General features: G+C 38.6%; 2 protein-coding genes across 2 annotated transcripts; both read right to left on the bottom strand.

The window, feature by feature from the left end:
• Positions 1-5,398: 5,398 nt before the first annotated feature.
• On the bottom strand, positions 5,399-7,592 carry LOC110025724 (protein DETOXIFICATION 49-like). The gene has a single exon (XM_020726352.1). It carries the CDS (start codon positions 7,517-7,519, stop codon positions 5,939-5,941), a length of 1,581 nt encoding a protein of 526 aa, XP_020582011.1. The 5' UTR covers positions 7,520-7,592; the 3' UTR covers positions 5,399-5,938.
• An 8,062-nt stretch (positions 7,593-15,654) lies between these two features.
• LOC110025721 (trihelix transcription factor ASIL1) lies at positions 15,655-16,764 on the bottom strand. The gene has a single exon (XM_020726348.1). The coding sequence runs from the start codon at positions 16,709-16,711 to the stop codon at positions 15,959-15,961; it is 753 nt and encodes a 250-aa protein (XP_020582007.1). The 5' UTR covers positions 16,712-16,764; the 3' UTR covers positions 15,655-15,958.
• Positions 16,765-17,511: the final 747 nt, after the last annotated feature.

Raw genomic sequence — 17,511 nt, 5'->3', positions numbered from 1 at the left:
AATTTAGACTTTTATTTTTAATACTTAAATTTTTTTTATTAAAATAATTTTTAAAACTATTATTATATTTATAAGTGAAAGATTTATATTACGACTTTGCTTTAGAAAAGGAGAAGTGAAATTCAAAATTATTAAAGGTCTATCCAGATATGGTAATCCTTGCCTGAAAAAAAAAGAAAAAGAAAAGAAAAAGAAAAAGAATAGAAAGAAAGAAAAATGTAAGGATTGAGAAGTTTGAGGATTGGTGCCTAATAAAAAATTGGTTCCACATTTGATCTTTTTAAAGTATAAGACTTGAAAAACTCTTAAACTTATGGGTATAATATAGTAAGTAAAATTATTCTTAATAAAATTTTTTAAGTAGAGATAATAAAAGGACTAAATTCTAAATTTGGTGAATCTACAATATTTCTGAATTAGATAGTAACTCATATTTTCATCTTTCTTAACATTAAAAATTTCTAAACTTTAAGTTGGTCACATTTACTGAATGTTTTTTCTAAATTGGACTACTATATTTCTAAATCTAAATTTTAATAACTCCTAAAGAAACTCATATACATATCTTACTAATTTAGTTTTTAAAGATTGAAGTGTCACTTGAGGACAAGTAATATTTTAAGTTTTAGGGATTTTGATACACCTAAAATATATAGTGTTTTTAGACACATTTTTGAACTTATATTTGAGATATTGCGCCTTAATGGAAGGTATTTGTGTGTTTTTCTTTCAGGTACAAGTAAAAAGGTGAAAAATGCAAAAATGAGTGAAAAAGGATCAAACTTGGAGCAAAGAGATGAAAATTGTGCTAAAGTGTTTTGGCACCTAAGCCCAGATCCGGCGCTTAAGCACCGTTTAAACAAAGAAGGCCGCACCTAAGCGCCAGAGGCCCCGCGCTTAAGCGTCAAAGGCAGTTATTTGGCGATTTTCTTCATTTGGCCGAATTTTGAAGAGGTATTTGAGGCACCTATTGGCTTAAGAGGGTGGTTACGACCACTAAGAACGAAAATATTATTCAAAGATTTGTGAAAGGAGGCCTCCTTTGGAGGATTCATCGAATGTGGACAAATTTTGAAGAGTTTCCATGACACCTTTTGGAGATTTATAAAAGAAGGAAGTTTTTACATTTGAAGTGGGTGCTTGAAAAGGGAGAGAGAGTTGGAGTCCTGAGAAGAAGATCGTGGAGAATATTGTGGAGAGATTCATGCACCACAAAATTTACTTTTTCCTTTTGTTTTTAGTTTTATTTTGAGAGTAGAGAGTGTTATAAAAGAGAAGAGATTCAAAGGAACTTCAAAAGTTTGGTGGAGGATTTGAGATAAGTTTTTATCTTTTGTTTTAAACTGTTTTTAGTTTTAATCGAGACTTCTTGTTGGTTTGACAATGATTTCTACTTTTAAACTAAAGCGTGACTTTGTTTCTCCATGAATTATGAGTAGTTTTCTTTATCTTTCTCCTTAAAATGATAAGTAATTAAATTTTGGATGGAAATTTTGGAGAGTATTGATTTTTAATGTTGAAAGAAATTGTGATGATTTAAATCCATGAACTTCATTTACTTCTTGATTTGGCCAATCCAGATGTTAAAATTTGTTGTGAGAACATGTAAGAATCGGGCAGGTATTGTCTCAGTCAACAATTGGAAAGAATCACATGAGGTTGTATGAATGAGAATGTAATTTATATGATTTAGTGCAAATGAATAGGGAAATAATCATTTAAGGGTGTAGAGTTAGAGGACTTTAAAGTGACAGGTTAAAGCCCCCAACTTGGTTTATTGTTTTAGGTTCTGATACGAGATGTTAACCCCCAGGTGGAGGGAATCGAGGGAACTCTAGAGTGAGAGCTGGTATCTTCCCCGCCTAGCTGGTCTTCAGAACTATTCAAACTTTAAATTAGCCAATGTTCTTTATAGCATCTCTAGTAAGCGTAAAGAATATAATTGCTCTTATTTGATAAAACACAATTTGCATACTTCCACAACAAAATTCCTATACCTATTACTGATTCATGATAACAAGAAAAATATTTTTTTAAATTTAGTACTTTTCTTTTACATAAACTCAAGTTGTCTTTTTAAATTGTTAATGTTCTGTCAATATATCAAAAATACCAAAAAGATTTGAATTTTAAATACTGAGAAAATATTTGTAGTTTAAGTAATTGTATTTTTTAGAATACAAAGTTGCTACGAACTCATTGACGAACCGAACACAAACTGTTCGCGGACAACGAACTTTTTTGACAGCCCTACCTGTGGGTTTGTATTCTCCCTGTGGGTTTGATATTCAAGTCTTAATAAAAAAGTCCTATATTACTTGATAACGATATGTATACTTGCGTAGTATCCCAATATATATAAATTGAAAAGTTAAATTCTTATTTTCTTCAGGATCAGATTTTTGGCACTGTTATAAAATAAGGAAATATAAGTGAAAAATATAATTAAAGTCATTGTTATACTGTTGCATATAAGCAGTTTTGGGATCACATGCTCATGAAGGTACTACCAGTCCAGAAGTACACCTAATGCAGAAATTTGGTGAACATCCAAGCTCAGGATTGCTTGCACAGGAAGGTATTTTGAAAAGCTACACGATGCTTGATACATTTGAGAGGGGATACATGGATACCTATTTTGGTGCAGCTGAATTGGAGTTTAGAGCTCATTTGGTCATCTCTCACTTATTTGAAAGTAAGAGATGAGGTGGAGATTGTTGTATTTATAATTTTTTATTTAATTTGGGGTAATTTTATCTTTTGGCATTATTTATTTGATGCTCTAGTCCTCCTCTATGAAAATGACTTAGGGCTTATGAGAGTTGTATGCTGAGGAAGTGTTGAGCAGTAACCTCGAGTCATTTTTCTTCCTCTAAACTCTAGTGGAATCTCCCTCCATGTGGATGTAGGCAAATTAGCAAAGAACCACATAAATCTTTTGTGTTAGATTGATGTTGTGTGAATTTCTATGCTTTTGCATTATTTTTGCATGACAAAGTACTCTAAATTGGTAGATGGCTTATAAAAGCTAGGCCCAAAACAATTTTGTTTAGATACCATGATAGAATGAGAGAAAATTAAAGAGAATTTTTACACGAATATTAAGCCCCCCAACATTGAAGGATATCCATGGAAGCACATTGACAAGCTGCTCCGACCAATTTGCTTCAATCGGTATCTCACGTCGTTGTCCAGACCAATTTGCAGCCACATTGAAAAGCTGAATTTTTTTCCCCTTTCACATTGATGGCCTAAAAGTTCATGTAAGGCAATTGGCCAAGCACTTAAGTTTATGCGTCAAGTAATGTACAAATTTTTGAGTTCGCATGTCGATTCCACGAGGAAAAGGTTGAAAATCTATTTTGACATGTGAATCTCTAGTTTACTAACCTATGGAATCTAGTTTGATGTGATCACAAGTGCAAGAATGGAGTCCTACAAGAACAGAAAACAACTAGAAGCACACTTTTGAGTGTTCTTCAGAGAGGATGAGGCTCATGCTTCTGTGACTCATAAATAGTGTGCTTTTGTGGTGTTGCTAAGAATTTTCTATGTGATTGTTGTCAACTGGGAACAAATTTATTTTTAGCTTATGCATAGGTCGTCAGAAGACTTGAAAATCATATTACATTTAATCAGAACTTAACAATGCAGTATTTTCTATTACTCATCGAAATCCCTGTCTAGGTTGAAAAAACTTAATCACAATCTGTTTATTTCACTGGACTTTTTGTGTTAACCTAATCGTTCCACCAGACAACGGTCAGAAGTTCTAGATTACAAGTGTTTTTAACACCCTTCCTGACTAAAGCAGGAGTAAACTAAGTGCAAAAGGTTAACACAACCACATACATGCATGAACAACGGATGAAACATGTATGGGGAAATCACATGCAGAAAATTATGTAAAACCATCTAACCTTACATCACATAAGCACGAAAGAGAATTAGTTATAAGACATGAGATGAAAAACTGAGAAATAGTACATTAAACCCATTAAAGAAAGTCAAATACAAGAAAATAAAAACTTACAGCCAATGATTTTACTCTCCAAATCAGCAGTTGTCCTTGTCGCACAATGAATTTGCTCTCAAATCTTCCTCTCATATAAGCTACACCTCTCTCTCATAATCTCCCTCTCAAAGTACAAAGAAAAATAATCCTAACAACTTTTTCCCTTAAGGAAGAAGAAGAGAAACCTCTAAGGCACTCACAAGGACCCTCTGTCCAGAAAAACCTAACCTTCAGCCTTCACCAGATGCACCAAGTCGTCCCCCAACCTCCTCTTTTTAAGCTGCCATCCAAGTTTGGCTTGAAAGCTCTTACCAAGTTGAGAGGGGGCCTTCGCAGCATGACCATGCCCATTGCTAGCATGACCATGCCCATTGCTAGCATGACCACATAATTCATAATAACACATAATGGTCAAAGAAGAGATGCAACCACGCCGCACACAGCGTGGCCACCAAAGCTGGCATAGTTACATTTATAATATAGAGAAGGTGGCAGAATCTTGTTGATTTTGGGCATGGTTACATCAATTTTTCTTCTTTGACTTTACTGTTTTCTCACTTTGTTATACAAATTTGACCGCATGTAACCTGCGAAACACCACAAACAACCTTTCACAAACAAAAAATCGTGATAAATAAGAAAAAATAAATAAAGAATTAAACACATAAAAAATATGTAAATTTGGCTCATGTCACACGCATTTATGGTATTCCAAATTCCATCCCCTTAAAACCCCCAGATTTGTTATGGAGAATTAGGAATAAGCATGTATGTGATCTTAAAGGAAGCATTTACGGTAGGCTGCCCATCAATCACCCAAATCGCAAAGACCATTCCTTCAAGTGCTTGTAAGAATCCCAATTACGCCCCCCATTCTAAAGACAAAACCTCTCAAAAGCCTGCGTCAATGACAATTTAGCTTTCATCGGCCCTATTTTGGAGTGATTATTGCACGCGGAGAGCGCACGCATAGCTTCGATCACAGTGACACATCGCCGCTGTATGACAGTGGTTCAACATCGCCGCTCATACAGCGGTGATGTGCGGTTGTGATCAGAGCTCTACATGCGCTCTCCGCACGAAGCAATTAGACCTTATTTTGACGCATGTGGGCCACCTTCAAAGTACAACTCATAAAAATTCAGAATACATTATTATTTTTTACTCTGCATACATCTAATCAATAAGAAAAAAAAATTCTCTCACATTTATTTCACAACCAAAAAACTTCTCATTATCTAGAATATATTAGAATCAGAATATATTGTATAATCATTTATTTCTCAGCGGACCAAACAGGCCAAATAAATCAAAATATATTCCCTCGATTGAGTTGCCCTTTAGAAGCTTTAATATTAATAGCCAAAGACTGTTTGTTCTTAGCAGAATAATCAAATATGTGGAAGCTGATGCAAAGTGTGTGCGCTGTGATGCATGTGCGTATGTTTCTTCATCATAATTCCAAATCTATATAATTTTTTTTTTACCATAAAATAGTTACACAGAGCTGGATGAAATTAATAACATTATCTTGTCATTCCAAAGTCCTCATCCGCAGGCCATTCATTTGGTTGAATCAACTGTATTGAAAACAGTGCTGATATAGTATAACAATGTCGTAACACTCACAAATTTGACAGTCTATCGAGAAGAAAGATTTTTCTCCAAATATAGTTATAAACATGGCCTCCCTGTTCTCCCATCCCATGCTTATCCAGCTATTCTGCCCAGCTGTGAAGATGACCCACTCGACAGCTCCAATAGGACAAACACAATCATTAAAAAGTAAAACGGACCATTGTACTACCCAGATATATATTGTTGCTGTTAAATTTCCAAGGATCACCGCCGGCGTCGCTGGGGCTGCCGCCGCCACTCCCTTTGCTACTGCCTAACAGGAAAGAGCTTGGTTATCAGTTATCACTACTGTTCATTGTTCATAGAAGTCTTTTTCAACGGCCGGAGAATTGCTTCCCCTGCAACAAGCCGCTGCGCGCGCTCCGCCTCCATCCGCCAGTCCGTTCGACGAAGGACAAGTAGCATCAACGCCAGACAAGTCCCCTGCGCCGCCAATAGTCCCATCCACAGCCCGCGAAAACCCCAACCTGCCCAAAACGCCAGCCCAGAGGCAACTGGCATTCCTATTCCGTAGAACGCCCATACATTTATCTTAACTCCGATTCGCGGCCGTGCGCTGCCTCTCAACGCACCACACCCCGCTGTTTGCGGGCAGTTTCCAAGCTCACAAAGACCAAGTACTAGCATTACACAAGCTGTCAGCTCTGCTATTTCGGCGTCAGCAGTAAACATCTTGGCCCATTTACCCCGCACAGCGAGCGCGAAGCAGAAGGCTACGCAGCCAAGCCCTGCGCCGCACGCGACACCAATCGATGCGGACCGACGAGCGCTCTCCGGCCTTCCGGCGCCCAGCTCGTTGCTTACCCGCGTTGAGATTCCGAAGCTGAGTGAGGAAGGGAATATGTATATTAATGAGGTGGTTTGAATTAGAATTCCCATTGAAGCAACGGTGGACCTAGGGTCGAGGAGTCGGCCGCAGAGGAGGACCATGATTTCGTACCACCACCATTCAAGACATACTGAGACGCAGCTAGGCAGAGCAAGGCTGATTAACGCGAGCGCGCCGCACCCGCATTTGAATTCTCGGCGGTCATCGGCGCTGCTGTTAATGCCATGGTTGTATAGCCCGGAGAGGTGGACGTAGGCGAGGAGGAAGAGGGTAATGTTGAGATTGGTGATCACTGCCGAAAGCGCGACTCCGCGTATGCCGAGTCCGAGGAGGGAGACGAAGAGGTAGTTTGTTGGAATGTGGAGAAAGAGGGCAATGGCGGCGGAGTAGGCGAGGGGGAGAGTGATGGACTGTGAGCGGAGGAAGATTCGGAGAGGGTGGAGGATGGAGTGGAAGAAAAGGTCGGGGAGGCAGCAGAGAAGGTAAGACTCAGCGGCAAGGGTGATGTCTTCGGGTTGGCCGAAGAGAAGGAGGAGAGAGCGGATGAAGGACCAGGCAAGAGCAATGGGGAGCGAGGCGGCGAGGAGGAGGAGGATTGTGCGGCGGAAAGGGAGAAAAAGCGCCTTCTGGCGGGCCCCCGCCGCTTGGCCGCAGATAGGATCCATGCCAGCGGCGAGGCCGGAAAGGAGGGAATAGCCAGTTATGTTGGCGAAGCCAATGGCGAGGGAGCCACCGGCGAGAGGGAGGGGGCCGAGGTGGCCGAGGAAGAGCATAGAGATGATGGAGCGGGAGTAGAGGAGAAGACCGTTGGCTGCCATTGGAATGGCAAGGGAGAGCAAAGATTGGACCTCTTTGATCGCTAGTGAGAGCTCAGTGGTGTGTTTCGGTAGTGAAGGGTCAGCGAAGGGGGCTTTGGGGATCCAAGGAGGTGGGAGGAGAGGAAATTGAAGCTGTAATTTTTCATGGCTTTGGTTGGATGTTGGAGTGCGGTGGGAGGGGAGACCAAAAGGGAAGACTGTGCTGGAATTGGCGTTCATTTTGGATGTGATTGGATTGTTTTCAAGGAATATGATGGAGGGCACGTACTTATATGTGGCCACGGCTGACAAGGAGCACTACAAGCAGTTATATGTGGCCACGGCTGACAAGGAGCACTACAAGCAGCAGGGAGACGGGGTACTTTTGCCCCGTCATTTTTCATGGTGGTCATCGGAAAATTGATTTCTACATTGAGTCTTTTGTTTTCTTCTGCATATTTCTCGCTGAATTGTTGTTACATATATTTAATACTCAAATTTTTATATTCATTCATGTTGTCTTAATTATTTAATTATTAATATTAATTCATGTAAAATTAAATAATTTGTTTATATATTTAGTTTTTATTTAACCATTAGATGTTATATAAATAAATACAATAATTTATATAATAGTGAATATTAATAAATAATAAATAGCTGCGTTTTATTCATGAAATAATCTCCTTATTATAGGAAAGATATAAAACATGATGTTATATTTTTAACTCTACTTTAATGGGATCTTGGCCAGGATATTTTTGATATTTTACATTGGTAAGTCTATTGTATGACTGCTTTATGGCTAGGTTAGCTAGACTTAATTAGATTCATGTCAATAAGATTAGCTCGATCAGTTGTGTTTAGTCAATTTAGGTTGGTCAGTTGATATGGCCAGAATGTTGATCTTTGACCTCTTATGAGGAGTTTCCAGGCATCCTTGGGATGATTGGTGATGCCGATGGACTAGATATTCTCTTGGATTAGTTTACAATTGTGGTTGGCTTAGATGACTCTTGATTTAGTTTTTGACACAATGATTCAGACACACATCATTTGTCGTTTTTTAATTATTCCCGTGGCTCGGTTGGCTTTGACTTTGCTAGTTTCGGCTCAAACAACTTCATACGGTAAGACAAGCCAGTCTCATTGTATTCTATTGGTGAGCTCTCATTTGTTGTACTTTTTTTTAGACAATTAGATCTCCTTAGGAGGAATACATACTAATAAAAATCAATTCTTTCAAATTTTTTATAAAAAAAATTAATGGAATGATTGTTATATCGTTATATCGAAATTAAAAGCAAAAAATAAAACAATTAAATAAAATACGTTCACATTCATCCAAATTCTTTCGAGCCGAAAAAGCACATTAGGAATATTAATTCCGGATTTAGCATTTTCAAAGACGACATCATCCTACGTCATTTTAAAAGCCTTGACTATTTTAAATAAAATAAATAATATTTTTAATCATATTTTTTACAACAAAATCAATGAACCATACTTTTATAAGAAATATCATTATTAAATATGCGACTAAGATGAAATGTCATATTGAAAAGGTCAGAACAAAAGGTTGTATTAGAATAAATAGCTCACAGTAATATAAATATAATCCAAAAATAAAATAAAATGTAACAAAAAGTATAAACAAAATAAAAATCATAAACTGTTAAGAAAATATGAGAATTAATTAGTCATGATACAGCAGAAATCATGTTTATAGTCGTGGATTCAACCATATTTCATATAGAAAAATGGAAAAAAAAATTTGAAATTTGCAAATGCATACCCACCAATTCAAGTGCGCAATTCGGCCATTGAATTCTACTGCCCAAATTAGGTGATTTCAGCGCATCTAAAAGCCTAGTGGTTGGTTCTTGAGCCTAATTAAATTTTCATGTTACTCTGGTTGGAAACAACCATATTGCGGTGGCCACACACTCTTTATGGGTTCGGCAATTTTCCTTAGTCCAAAAATGGAAAGTAGTTGATTTAGACTACACCCATTCGTCATTTTGAGATTCCCATGTCATCGCATCGCACAAGGACTTAGCGAGTTCTTTCAACAAGCTACCCAGTATTCGTGTGGGATCCTCCACCGAGCTCATTTGTAATTATCGAGATCTTTCACCGAGCTCGCCTGCATTCACCTAGCTATACCAATGACGTTGTTGAACGATCATTTAAAGTTGTCAGAGCAATAGAAAGAGGAGAGCTCCATACTTACGACAATATCTCATCTTCCACAACTCTCAGTTGACTTCTTGCAACACTATCTAGGATGTAGCAATTCTTTATTTCTAATCTTTGTAGTTGCATAATATACATGCTTGGATTCTAAATGAGCTTTAATCAAACAATAAAAATATATTTGAGAAATTTTCAATCGTTCAAATGATCAAACCTCATTTAAATTTTGGGTGTATATAGCCCAACGATCCCATTTTGACTAAGGCAAATCAGGCAATGATCGCTCCATTTTTAATCTATTAAAATGCTAAGTTTACCAGAATGATGGAATGATCAAGTGATAAAACAAACCATCAACCCCCGAAAGCTGGTAGGTCTTAAAGAGAACAATTAAAATCAAAATTTAATAAATAAATTAAAGAATTGATGATTAAAATATGAATGACTGTTTGGTAAGCAACAAAAAAAAAAGGTTTTTACCCGTTCACCACGCCTTCATCTCCATTCGGTTGGCCTTCCTCTTTGCAGTGAGTAGTAGGTCGTCATTATTTGCAGAAGGATGTTGATTAAATTTCTATTCATTTGGAGAAGTAGTCAATGACCACCAGTAGGAACTTTAATTGTCCTCTGGATGGAGAAAATATCTGAGCATGCCGACGCCTCAGATGGCGAACGACCAAGGGTTGACGATCAGGTGAAATTTTTGGGCCGGTTGATGGTGCAATGGTCTGTACTTTTGACACTGTGTGCGCCTTCAAGAATATTCCTTGATGTCTTTGAGCAGTTTTGGCCAGACATACCCCTGCCCCTAGATTCGGTAAGCTAGTGTCTTTCTTCCGGATGACTTCCACATTCCTTATCATGAACTTCCCGAAGTATGTCTTCAACTTCGTCTTCTCCAAAACACTTTAAGTACAAGGACGTGGTGATGTTCTGAAGAGTTTTCCCTCAACTAATAACTAATGGGTAGTTCTGAGTTTGAATCTCTCGTGGTTAGTGATCTCTTCATCGATCTTCCCTGTATTTAGGTAGTGGACATACGGGTTCATCCAACTATTCTTTTCTTCACCATGGATTTCCACTGCTAGTGGTTCTATGATCGAAGGTCAATCGAGATTTTGAGGTTGACCTCTTCTAGGTGAAGGCTCCAAGTAGAAGGTCAGTGATATGACTTTCTTCTCTTCAAACGTGCTCAATTTTGAAACTAGTGAATTAGTCGATCTCCGTCTCTATCTTTTCGAGATACTTTGCCATCATCTCATAACTTGTTTCAAACTCTCCATTGATTTGGTTCACCACCAGTTGCGAGTCGGCTTTTACTAATATGAGGACTCCCATTTTCGAGGCCAAGCGAAGACCTGCAATCAAAGCCTAGTATTATGCCTGCTTGTTAGTTAATGAGAAAATTACCTCGATTGAGTGATGAATGTTTTCCCTTGTTTGACTGCACATAAAAACTCCGAGTCCAGCGCCTAATCTACTGGAGGCCTCATCCATGAACAAGGTCCATGCAACCTCATTGATCGAAGGTATTCCTTTGAGTCATGTGGCTTGGAGGAGTTGGCTAGGAAGTTTGCAACAGTCTACACCTTTATCGTTATTCCGGGGATGTAGGAGATGTCAAACTCGTTGAGTTCCATGACCCATTTGAGTAGTCGGTAGCAGTGCTCCGGTCAGGTGAGGATAGACTTCAACAAGTGGTCAGTGACAACCTGTATAGGGTGTATTTAGAAGTACAGTCGTAGCCTTCATGATAAAATGACCGAGGCAAAGATTAGCTTCTCTATTATAGGATATGTGAACTCAACATCTTTGAGGACCCGGCTGATGTAGTATACTGAGTGTTGTTTTTTGAGTTCTTCTCTGACAAAGACGGAATTAATGGCTTCAGGGCCGACTCCCAAGTAAATTAAATTTTTTTTTTCTTCAGTTTAGGGCTCTAAAAGAGAGGAGGAGAGGCGAGGAACTCTTTGAGGTTTTTGAAGGCTTCCTCACATTCAGGCTTCCAATCAAAACATTGGGCTTTCCTAAGTACTTTGAAGAATGAAGCACATTTATCTCTTGATTTGGAGATGAACCGGCTCATCCCTGTGATCTGACCAGTCAGGTTATGGATTTCGTTGGTGTTTCTAGGGGCGGGCATGTTGAAGAGTGCTTGAATCTTTGTTGGATTAGCTTTTATGCCTTCCAGGTTTATCAGGTGTCCCAAGAATTTGCCCATCATGGATCCAAAGATACATTTGAATGGGTGGTTTAATCTCATGTTAAATTTTGGAGTGTTTCTTTTCATTGATGTGTTGTTTGATCGACGACTCTTAACTAACACATCACCCACATAAATTACAATGTTTATTAATTTTTTAATAGCAAAAATGATATCCTGCATTCTTAAGCCCGAAGGGTATTATATTATAACAATAGGCTCCCTCATAAGTAATAAAAGAGGTTTTTTTTTGTGTCTACAGAATGCATTTTGATCTGATGATACTAGAGAATACGTCAAGAAGCTTAGAACTGAGTGGTCGACTGCATAATCTACCAGAGCATCAATCCTTAGTAGCAGGTATGCACCCTTTGGGCAGCCTAAGTTTAGCTTAGTGAAATCTACGCTCAACTTCCATTTTTCATTAGCCTTCTGTACCATCAACACGTTGGATCCATGTGGGGTACTGCACGTCTCGAATGTACCCTGGTTCCTCCAACTTTCGCACCTCCTCGAATGGCTTCCGCAAGCGTCATGGTTGACCTAGACGTCTTGTGGGGAATCCTTTGACACGTTCTTCAAATCACTCGATCAAGACGTCTTTTTCTCTAGCATCCAATCCATCGCCCGCCAACAAGAATGTCCGATCGGTTGTTCCTTCCGAGCCGTTTTTACTGACATATTTTTCACATACAAGAGGCTTTATAGATTTTTGTAATATACCTATTAAATGCATTATGTAACTCAGCCATATATGGACCTTTTCTTATAGTGTAGAAACCACTAAGAAGGGCTTCAAAATTCATTTAATTCATGATCAATGCTCCTATGTTCTCTAACCACAAAAAAGAAAAAAAAATTCTTCAAATTTACTTCTTTTTTTTTATTTGGTAAAGTTAGAATCGTAACTCAGCCATAATAGAATATTGTGTCGTTTAAGATATTCAAGCACCTTCTCATCAAAAGTCTCATCAAAAGGGATAAGCCATCTTGCAACACCCATTGCTCCGCCTTAATTGGAATTGAAACGAGCTCATCATTATCCATACTTTTCAGCATTTTCTATATGGCTCCATTAGCAACTTGGGTGGATCATTTATAACAACTTCACTGGATATGAACCTGTAGTTCGTTATGGTATCCAATTCATAGCTTTAAGAGGCACAAATCAACATAAGAGATGACAACAATGCATTCGTAAGACTTCATTTATGAAAGATAGCATTGGGTGGAGTGCTCTGATGTTGGTTTTTAAGAATCTATTTGAAACTTTTATAACAATTGGAAGCTAAAATTATACTTGTTGGTTTATTTATGTATTGAGAGGCTTACAACTACTTTTTTGTCATTTACAAAGGGGTCCTTATAAGGAACTTGAAGAAGAGGAACTATTTTAAAGGTGTTTTTGGGCAACGTATGATGAATTTAAAAACCTCAATACAATCCAAAAAAAAAAAAAAAAAGGTTTACCTTTGAAAATAGAATTCATTCTAATCCAAGTTAAAGCTTCAAAGTATGCTTTTTAGTAAAACATCCCATCTTAGTTATGATATTTTGCCTCAAAAATGTCAAAGTATATATTTTTTTTACGTTTATAAAAAACTTCATTGATATTTTAATAATTGTATTTGTTGTTGCAGATATTTAAAAGTTCATCATGTCGACTGGTGATGAATTAATTGAGTACTATCAATCAAACTTTGATAATACTAGTAGATGCACATATGATCAGATGAGTATATGAATAAGTTTATTGCACTACTCTATTTCTTTATAAAATAGGTTGATTGTGCTTATGGCATGCAATCTATATTTAATTATGTCATTATGATTCTACTTCCATATTTTTAGTTTGATGCATGGGTTTTTATGTGAGTTTCTGAAGAGAGCCATGAAGGGAGTTATGTGACCTTCTGTAGAGGTAGAAACCATTACATCGCACTCACAAAAGTGTTATACAAGTAATTTTAAATTAAGTTTTTAGATTTGTAAATACATAAGAATCATGTGATATGTACCAAGGAAGCAGCTTCAAACAGATTAATGGAGAAAATCAATTTGAAAACAGGTTAGGAAGTTGCTTCAAACTTATAACAACTATGGTCTATGGGCAACGCTTAGCCCATTCATCCCTACAATAATAACGTTATCTTCCTGCAGCAACGTAGGGAAGAGCATTACAATATGAAGCTTAATAATTTCGTAATGCCATGAGATCGGAAAACTGATTATTCAAAAACTAAATCATGAATAATAGAAATATGGAACAAAAATAGATACATCAAGGCATATGAACAAAAGATCGCTTGTTATAATTTTTTTTTTTAGGAAATCTATAAACAAAATTTTACAAAAACCATGGTAAATATCAGCTAAGAGATGCATTCTTTGGATCCGCGAGAGAGAGAGAGAGAGAGAGAGAGAGAGCTTTAGACAGAGAAGCTATAAGATTGTATTGCTCAGAGAAAAGGAGTCAATAGAAAAGGAGTCAATAAAATTTTTATTGCTCAGAATCATGGTGATTGCGTATGATAATTGCTTATCCTGAATGATATTGACTACGCTACATGGTTGTCTACACAGAAAGAAGAAAAAGGAAACAAAAAAAATATGTAATAATGTAGAAGGTGCCTAGCTGCCTAGTAGGAGGGTTGTCAACCTAACTAATGACCAAGACTGCGGTAATGAGTTGACGAATGGACGAGCTCTCAAGTTGCTACAATCAGGCTGCAAATTAGCAGTCATCATGGAGGGTTGATGAGTAGTTTCGCATGATTCTGCTGAGTTGGCATTTGAATGGATCCGGCTTGGATCCAAGAGCGAATCAACCCAAGTGAACATAGATTTCAGCTGAATTGCCGGTTATTTGACCATACACATTCCACTAGATTGACAAGGAAAAAAAAAAATGCAGCAAGTCGTGCACTTCATAGAGGCTTTTTCAACTCCTAGTAGAAAAACATCAACAGCCTACAGGCCAAACAAACAATATACTATAGAATCAGTATTTGACAAAAATATATATTCCTCGAGGTTTCATTTGGTTAAACAATTGTTGCTATCGAGACCTGCTACAATCCCGAGGAATAAGACAAAATAACAAGCACACAACTAAGTAATATCACAAATCAAAACTAGATATACCTGGAAACCAAATATGCTGGTGCCACATGAGATTGTGATTGTGAAATGGCTGAGAGTGTGATTGTGAAACTCTAAAGCCAAATAACAAGCACCTGCTCAATGGAGCCAATTAATTCTAAACTCAAAGGAAATTCGTTGAACAAATAATGTTTATAATTTGGTTACAGCACCACTGAAATATCTACAAACTTAAGAAATGTGTATTAAAAACAATTTAAACAAAAATCAATCAAAACAAAAGTTCGGTAAAGCTTGGCTAAATTCAACACAGAGTCCCTAGAGCTTGCTTTGCAAAAAACATTAAAAAGGGCTGTGAGGGAGTTTTTCCAAAAATGAAAATTAAAAGTCACTCATTTACGTAAGCATATGTGGCCAACCCTTAAGAGTTTACCTTAGCAAGCAGTGAAGTGCCAATGGAGGTAACATCTACTAATGTAATCATAATAGGAATGTGACCCAAGGTACTTCTCAAGCTTGCATTAAAAATCTCATCTTTATTATTCCTGCTTACTCAATTCTGTAATATTTTTGCAAACTATTATGAGAGAACTGATTAATACGATCATGTAACCAAAAAATGTATAGTTTTCTCAGAAGTTCTACTGCCAAACTCTACAAATTCCGTGGCGCAAATAAATTAGGTCAGCATGAGTAATTACATTGCAGAAATTGCAAGTATTTAAGTTGGTAAAGAGAAGCATATAACTAATTATGACTAATAGATTATGACCATTTTAGGTAATGCTTAGAAAGGACTAGTGAAAGGACGAGCGAATCATCCAAGATTCACAATTTTATAGGCCAACGAAAAGAAGATAAAATCCACCTGCTTTATTGCCAGAAAAAAATAAAATAAAAGGAAAACAACAAGAATGAACCAGAGATGATTGAAATACAGAAGAAAGTGAATGCGTCTTACTCACCCAAAGAAGACAATTAACCTTTGTTCTACAAAGCTAAACGGTAACCCTAGTAAATCTGTCAAAGCCCAGATTTTTCCTCGAGCGTAAACCAGTTCTTCATCGAGTTGAAAAGCAATATAATTACATACACTTACCGCTTTAAAGCGTATTACGTACGCAAATATTTCCCTTAAAAAATGGCGGTGTCTTTTTCCCTCAAGAACAACAAAGACGCTACTTCCCCATAAATCTGTGAACCATGGTTTCGACGATCTGTCGCTGACAATCCAAAATCATTTCGGTCCGCTTCAATTCCATCTCCATCCTCATTTTTTCCATCTCCCTCGACACATCCACCTTCATCTGCTCCATTCTAAAAAATTCCTCCCCAAAAATACCAAGTGCAGAAGCCACATCCCGGATCCCATCGTCATTCCTCCTCATCTTCATCCTCTTCTCCTCCACTCGCCTTCGCATCTCCTCCAACACCGGCTTGATCGCAGCCCTTGGACTCGGTCGGAATCCAACTAGCTTAGAGCGTACAGCCTTGGGTATCGTGAACCGAAGACCAGCTTCCTCCGCTGCCGCCGCGCCGCGCTCCATGGCGTCCATCTTACGGAAGTAAAGCCAGGAGAAAAGTGATCGCTGCTTCTCTGATCGGTAGCGCTTGCGGAGCTTCTCGATTTTGTGGCGGCACTGGACGGAGGTTTTGGGTACGGCGGAGGAAGAGGGGCACTCGCGTGCAACGGCGGCTGCGACATCGTCCCAGTGTGAGGCACGGAGGTTTCCACGGCCGAGGGAATGCCACTTATCGCCGTAGGCGTCGATGAGGGCTAGGGTATCTTCGTAGGACCAGCAGGGAGGGGGGAAGCGGCGGGATGAGTGAGGAAGAGAACGAGGGGGAACGGCCGGGAATGGGAATGGGGAGGCGGCGGGGCTAGCCGTAGCACCAGCAGCAGCGGAGGAGGACGGGGAAGCGGAGGCCATATGGAGGCGAAAGCGGCGGTGATGGAGAGTAATGCGTGGGTGGGTGAGTGTAGGTGTGGAAAAATTATTCCATGCGAATCGGCGTCCGGACGCCGGACCTGATGTATTTCAGTGGAAAAAACGGAAATAATCCTGACCGTAGATCACCGTGATCTACGGCCAGGATCGAACACCGCATGCAGAGATGCATGTGGTGTCCGCACGCAATAATCCCCCCTTCCCGACGGTGTAGGTGTGGGTGCGATGGGAGGAAGGATTAAAAGGATGGGCCTTAGAGGAGCGGGATCAGGACACCGCCCGCTGGAGGTGTGGTATAGGGTGCGGCGCTACCGAAGGGTTGAGCCGCCCTAGCGATGTGGCGCGGGAGAGGGCGGCGGCGCCCCCCAACATGCCATAGCGGTGTCTTGACCTGCTAGATAGCGGGCTTCTCCCTCTAGCACTGCCAATTCTAGGGAAAAAATTTGTATTTTAGTGGTTTAGGTGGTGTTAGTTAACCTTTCTGATTTGTATTTTGTTTAATAAGGAATAACAGATAATTTATAATCTATTATATAAAACATCATATATAAATATATATTACATCATGCGAGGCCCATATTATTTATAGTCCAATATTTGATAACATTTACTGATTTACATACATTCATTGAAATAAAGCAGCTTATTAATAAACTATTGATAAACAACTGATTTAGATAAGCTGATGATGAGCAGCTGATCCAGATAAGTTGGTTGGTTGTTTGATTAATGCTATTTTTACAGCTGTTTCTCGATAAATGATCATTCTGCCACTGTGCAGT

The sequence above is a fragment of the Phalaenopsis equestris genome, unplaced genomic scaffold (genome assembly GCF_001263595.1).
Source record: "Phalaenopsis equestris unplaced genomic scaffold, ASM126359v1 Scaffold000326, whole genome shotgun sequence".
Classification (NCBI taxonomy): Eukaryota; Viridiplantae; Streptophyta; class Magnoliopsida; order Asparagales; family Orchidaceae; genus Phalaenopsis; species Phalaenopsis equestris.
Note: the sequence above shows the minus strand (reverse complement) of the source record. Positions and strands in the feature narration are given on the sequence as shown.